Below are 6,776 nucleotides of genomic sequence, written 5' to 3' on the forward strand. Positions count from 1 at the left end.
GTGAGAGAGAGAGCGAGAGAGAGACAGAGGGAGACACAGAGAGAGCGAGAGAGAGAGACAGAGGGACAGAGAGAGCGAGACTGAGACATGAAGAGAGAGAGAGAGACTGAGACATGAAGAGAGAGAGAGAGACAGAGGGAGACACAGAGAGAGCGAGAGAGAGACAGGGGGACACAAAGAGAGAGAGACAGGGAGACAGAGAGAGAGAGAGAGAGAGAGAGAGGGAGACACAGAGAGAGCGAGACTGAGACATGAAGAGAGAGAGAGAGAGAGAGAGAGAGAGAGAGAGAGAGCGAGAGAGAGAGAGGGAGACACAGAAAGAGAGAGACAGAAGGAGAGAGAGAGCGAGACAGTGAGAGAGAGAGCGAGAGAGAGAGAGATCGGAAATACAGAGAGAGCGAGAAAGAGAGAGAGAGAGCGAGAGAGAGAGACAGAGGGAGACACAGAGAGAGCGAGAGAGAGACATGAAGAGAGAGAGAGAGAGAGCGAGAGAGCGAGACAGAGAGAGAGAGAGCGAGAGAGAGAGAGATCGGAAATACAGAGAGAGCGAGACAGAGAGAGAGAGAGCGAGAGAGAGAGAGATCGGAAATACAGAGAGAGCGAGACAGAGAGAGAGAGAGCGAGAGAGAGACAGAGGGAGACACAGAGAGAGCGAGAGAGAGACATGAAGAGAGAGAGAGAGAGAGAGCGAGACAGTGAGAGAGAGAGAGCGAGAGAGAGAGACCGAGGGAGACACAGAGAGAGCGAGACTGAGACATGAAGAGAGAGAGAGCGAGAGAGAGAGACACAGAGACATGAATAGAGAGAGAGAGAGACAGAGGCATGAAGAGAGAGAGAGAGCGAGAGAGAGAGAGACAGAGAAAGATACAGAGAGAGCGAGACAGAGACATGAAGAGAGATAGAGATAGAGACAGAGAGAGACACGGAGAGAGGGAGACAAAGACAGACTGACAGGGAGAGTGAGAGACACCGAGAGAGAGAGAGAGAAAGTCACAGAGAGGGGAAGAAAGACAGAGAGACCGAGAGAGAGAGAGAGAGCTGATCGCCAGTCTGCCATCAACTTGCCTTTTTTCCCGCGGTCCTCGTCATCGGGCATCGGCCTTGTGCCCCACACCACTCCCAGCGCTAGTAGGACGACACCCTTCCCCCGAGCCTTCCCATCAGACCCATTTGCTCGATGGCCAGGGGAAGTGCACAGTGACCCCCCAAGATTACTCTTTCACTCTCTCCCCTTCTCTCTGCGCATACAAATCCGCCGTTTTTCTAGTTACCCTTCAAACCCTTTGTAGAGAGAGTGACAGAGAGAGAAGAGCCATGGACGGAGCGCAAGAGAGAGGGAGAGATACCCTTATACTCGTGTTGATCGCTGTTGTCGCCGCCATGGCTGTATCGGCCTTGTTTGGAGCCGTCGGTTACTACTGGTATATCAGAGGGAAGGTTTCCAGGCGCAGAAAGTGCCTCCAACGTAAGATTTCTGAACCCTTTTGCCTGTCTATTCATGGGCATTGCTTCAACTTGTTTCCGACAATCCACAGGGAGATTTATTGATTTTAAACAAAAATTGAAATCTATTTGCTTGGAATCATCTCGTCGTCAGAGGGAGTTTCTGAAGATTTTGGCCGCGCATCAAGCATCCATGAAATCTGTGGATTTCCATTTTCTATGGTCGTTTCGTTTCAAATTTTAGCACTATTGAGTTGTCGAAAGGGATAGCTGTTATTGGCTAAAAATATTTGAAATTTCTTTCCATGGGTTCATCTTGTCATCAAAGGGAGATCCCGCGATGGTGGATAGAGTCTATCAAGGATCGACCACCACCTGAAATATCCATGAGTTCTCTAGTTTGCATTTTCTATAATCGTTTCATTTCAAATTTTACCACTGTCATGTTATCGGTTTGGATAGTTCTTATTGGCCACATACATTTTAAATTTCTTTACTTGGATGCATCTTGTCATCAAAGGGATTACCTGAAGATCCCACTTGGATATTGGCTTTGAAGGATTGGCCAAAATTTCCATGAAGTTCGTAGTTTCCATGGTTTAACCACTATCTATCAATGTCTCATTTCAAATTTTATCACTTCTATGGTATCAGCAGGGAAAGAGTTGACAGAGATCGAAGTCGGGTCGGCAAAGGTCGGGGGCAGTTCCAGAGGAACTAGCTGTGGTGGCGAGGTTGAATCCGTTGCCAGTGAGAAGGGTCTACTGGTTTTTACCTTCAAGCAGCTGCAGTCTGCTACCGGCGGCTTTCTTAAGGGAAATTTGGTGGGTCAGGGCAGTTTCGGGTCAGTCTACAGAGGTTTGCTCTCTGACGGGAGAAAGATCGCCGTTAAGCTCATGGATCGATCTGGAAAGCAGGGTGTTGAAGAGTTTAAAATGGAGGTACTCTTTGATTTTATTCAATTACAGTGATCTCTTTATTTTTCTGTCTTCCTTTGATTGAATGGTGATGATAGGTGGAGCTTCTGACGTGTCTTCGATCCAATCATCTTCTTGGTCTTGTTGGCTACTGCTCCAATAATGATCATCGGCTTCTGGTCTACGAGTTCATGGCTAATGGCTGTCTTCAAGAGCACCTATATCCCACAGCAGGCATGTGATTCCTCGTCGGCTTTAATGCTTTCTTTCTCCAGTGCCTAGAAATTCAGCCTGTTTGCAGGGAAAGGATAAGTGACAGAAAGTGAAATCAGAATAAAATTCCAGTCAAGGGTCACGAAAAAAATTAAATGATATTTTCGTTACTTGTAAACTCGTTTCCTAGATGTTCAAGTATTTAAACTTTTGCATTTATTTGATTTTGGATAGGGATCTTTCATTTAATTGTCAAGGTGACATGAAGTGAGGCCATTTTTCTCCATAAATGAATTTCACATGGGGGATTTTGGTTATTGTCTGCCTTGGCCCTCACATACCTTGCTTTTAACTCATAAGGCATTTATATAAGGCCTTATAGGGCAACATTATTTTTTCTCACTAGATGTGCCCATTATCCTGTTAAGACACCGGAAATCTCTTATCGCCAAATATATAAAAAAAACCAGTCCCCAGTGGCGAGTATAAAAACAATAGTTGCAAAGGAGTCCCAATAGAGACTGTACTATATAGATCTTCAACCAGAAGGAATAATATCTTCAAGTTTCGTGATAGATCAACACCAAGAAAGAGAGAACAATGCCTGAGTAACCAGAAGAGAAACCAGATAGAACGATAGACACGAAGAGAGGGGAAGGGAGGAGAGCTGTCGTCCGAATCGGCTCCAACAGCAGCGCGAGGAGAATCTGCTGCCGTTCAGCACTGGGCGTAACAACCTTGTCGATCCCCGCATTCTCTTCTCCTTTTCCTTTATATAGAATCTCCCTCGCTTTATTTGAAGCCCGCACGTGCTGGCTTAGATGTCTCGTGCGATTGAAGCTTGGCGCTTTCTCTTTCTTTGATATGTTCGTCCTCGTAGCTTATCATATCCTTAGGCCAATTATTCTTTAGTATAAGTGGGGTTCGCCGACTCTGTTTTAGTTCAGGAATTCTTTTTGGGTTTACCCAAATCGCTTCATGAGCTGTGAGAGAGCAGAGGGATTCGATGACTGGTGCACCTTAAAGTTCAGTATTATTAGTAATTTATTAGCTTTTCCCAGAAAAGTGGAGTATAATCATGCCCTTGCCATATGATAATTTCTGAAGGATCCCATTTGTACCAAGGATATGTTTTGCCTGGTTTCCTGATGACAAGTTGTGGTGATGATCGACTAGACATTGTTATTTGGCCACCCGTATTCTTGATAAGTTAACTCCAGTGTCATTAGTTATGATTTTTCAACTGAATGGCATTTGTACGATTGGAAAATAGGGTTAGGTTAGGTCGGCCAACAGAACCCAATCCTTGGGTTGACTGACCAGACCTAAACGAGAGAGCAGCTTGGGGAAAAGGTCGACAGTGTCAGGCCAGGTCAACTGGGTCAATTGGGACAGGTCATGTTACCTGATCCAATCGGTCTTGTATGAGTTTATGTGTTTATAACAAATTATTTTTAAGTACTGATGCAATGAAAAATGTATAACTACTTTTACTATGAGAGTAAGACCATGATCCCTTCTTATGACCTCTCTCCTATTGTAACCCCACTGGGGGCCTTTTCGTCTCTTCATTCCCATTTTAAATGTGTAGCCCTCCTCAGCGGAGGGCAGGATATTTTGATTAAGAAGTGAGTTTCTCCCTTGTGGTGACAACAGTTCCGCTGACGATGGCCTCTGTCAGCCATCATCTATCTTGGCAATGTCCACTCGCCCAAACCTCGTCGTCTTTGATCCCCTCAGCGTTGCCCATCCAGAATGAGAATTTCTCCTTTCCTCTCTTTCAATATACGTCCCTTGGAAGGAATGTGTCATAATACCTTGGGTTACAATAGAAAGAAGAAAATTGGTGGCCAGATAGAAAATAACATGGATGAATCTGCACATGGGACCACACGTTGTACCACACGTGGGGAGTCAAATTAGTCAAAGACTGTAACTGCCGGGGTTGGGAGCAAGGACTTCTTGCTCTTATAAAGAAGCCCTCCTGGAAGGGAGGGCATCGGTCATTTGGGTGATCTTGTGGAGCGGGAGGCGTTGACGAATGGAGGCTGGATCCGGCTGGAGAGCTCGAGACGACACCATTGGTTCGGGAGATTACCCCTCTGTCTGAAGATTGGCATTGCAGCAACTCACCTTGTGAGTATTTTCTTTCATTCAAGAATTCTTCTTGATTTTGTTGGAACTCTATCAGAACGTATCACCACTCGACCTCACCGCTTGACCCAACCTGACCAAGAGGGCAGGTCGGCAGTTGGGTCCATCCTGGGGTCAGATTGGCCTACCAGACCAGACCCTCAGATCAACTAAGCTGACCTAGCCAAATGACCAGGTCATGAGTCAATTTTGGGCCGGGTTGATTGGCCGAACCAAACCAACCCGACCACCCACACCCTGTCCATGGATGTGTAGAGCCCTAGTTGAAGATAGTTAACATTATGTATTCGCCATTTAAATAAGTCATTATGACAAAAAATAGACTCAGGATACTCAAATTTAGTCACAATTTTTTATGGTCGGGTTCCATGACATGCTTTTGGCAACTCATAGGATTTTTCAACGAGTCCATTACTGGTTGGAAGTTGAATTAAGTAATCACTAAATCCTGATATCTTTTGTTCATTATTTATTGAATATTTTAATCGTTGGACTATAGAATTTACGGAACGGAATTTTCTATAGTTTTGTTCTTTCGATGAAAATTCATACTTCAATGAAATTTCACATGGAGAATTTATTTTTCTTGAAATTCAACAAAAATGGGTGTCGCAATTCTTAACTCCAGGTTCCTGTGGTGGCATCTCCAAGTTGGAATGGGAAACAAGATTGAGGATTGCTCTTGAAGCTGCGAAAGGTCTGGAATATCTCCATGAACATGTTACCCCTCCCGTTATTCACAGAGACTTTAAGAGCAGCAACATTCTTCTGGACAAGGATTTTCATGCCAAAGTCTCAGATTTTGGTTTGGCGAAGATTGGGTCCGATAAAGTGGGAGGTCATGTTTCAACCCGAGTTTTAGGCACCCAAGGCTACGTGGCCCCAGAGTAAATGCTTCCCTCTTTAAGCTCTTCTTTCTATAATAAGGGTTATTTTCGTCGTTTGGCTTAAGTTTAGTTCCCTTTAAGTACTTGTATCTCTTCCCTAATGAGGGCAGTCAAGAACTCGTTGAATTGAGTGGTAGATCCTCCGAGAGGGGGTTCAGGCTCCAAGCCAGACTTATTACCTCTGTTACTTCTACCTTATCCCCTTTCTTTCTCTGTCTGGCCTTGTAAGATTACTCCCTGATGGTGACACATTCAAGGTGTCTATCAGATTTTATGTTACCCAGATAATTTATAAATTGCTTTTTCGTATCTGTTAGATTATAAATGACCTTAAGAGATGTAGGTATTGTGTTTTTCTTTGTGCAGATATGCGCTCACTGGACATTTGACCACAAAATCAGATGTATACAGCTACGGAGTTGTGCTTTTAGAACTGCTCACTGGAAGGGTACCAGTAGACACAAAACGGCCACCTGGAGAAGAGATTCTTGTGTCCTGGGTGAGGTTTATCTCCAGATCGGATGAACACATCATCATATTGTCATCAACTCGTTATTGCCTCATTCATCGCCTGATTATAATCTCATCATTCATCTCAAACAAGAAATGGATGATAATAATGATGACAATGATGGTGACGACGATGGATTTGTCACCATATCTGTGGATGTAAACCTTTGCAATATTCAAATACCCTCTTTTCTCTTGGATTTATTCTGTTTACAGGAACTATCTTACAGTAAAAAGTGTTCATAAAACTTGACTGCTGTATCATTTTCCTTTTTTCAGTTTTTCAAGGATTTTTACCTTTTTGGATAATAATTTTGGGTTCTCTCCAACAGGCACTTCCGCTTCTAACGGACAGGGAGAAGGTCGTTTTGGTGATTGATCCGGCAATGGAAGGACAGTATGCTTTGAAAGATGCTGTTCAAGTCGCCGCCATCGCCGCCATGTGTGTTCAGGCTGAGCCTGACTACAGGCCATTAATGGCTGACGTTGTCCAATCACTGGTTCCGCTTGTGAAGCAAAAACCCCTTGCAAAGGTAGGGAGCTCCTCCAGCTTTCATAATTAGCTTCTCATATCTTGAGGAATCCGTAACCGTATAACATTTGTAGATTATGTTCTGAAAGGTTCAATGTCTGAGCTTCTTGTTAGGCTTCT

At 44.3% G+C, this 6,776-nt stretch overlaps 1 protein-coding gene across 2 annotated transcripts; it reads left to right on the forward strand.

Annotated features, from left to right (window-relative positions):
* The first annotated feature begins 963 nt into the window (after positions 1-963).
* On the forward strand, positions 964-6,776 carry LOC144700655 (Protein kinase superfamily protein). Of its 2 annotated transcripts, none has more exons than XM_078572108.1 (6): positions 964-1,465; positions 2,101-2,384; positions 2,459-2,594; positions 5,356-5,614; positions 5,981-6,113; positions 6,457-6,776. In XM_078572108.1, exons 1-6 carry the CDS (start codon positions 1,315-1,317, stop codon positions 6,685-6,687), a joined length of 1,194 nt encoding a protein of 397 aa, XP_078428234.1. In that variant the 5' UTR covers positions 964-1,314; the 3' UTR covers positions 6,688-6,776. The 2 variants fall into 2 exon arrangements, with proteins under 2 accessions (XP_078428234.1, XP_078428233.1); XM_078572107.1 differs by having other exon boundaries at positions 968-1,465; positions 2,098-2,384.

The sequence above is a fragment of the Wolffia australiana genome, chromosome 3 (genome assembly GCF_029677425.1).
Source record: "Wolffia australiana isolate 7733 chromosome 3, ASM2967742v1".
Taxonomy (NCBI): Eukaryota; Viridiplantae; Streptophyta; class Magnoliopsida; order Alismatales; family Araceae; genus Wolffia; species Wolffia australiana.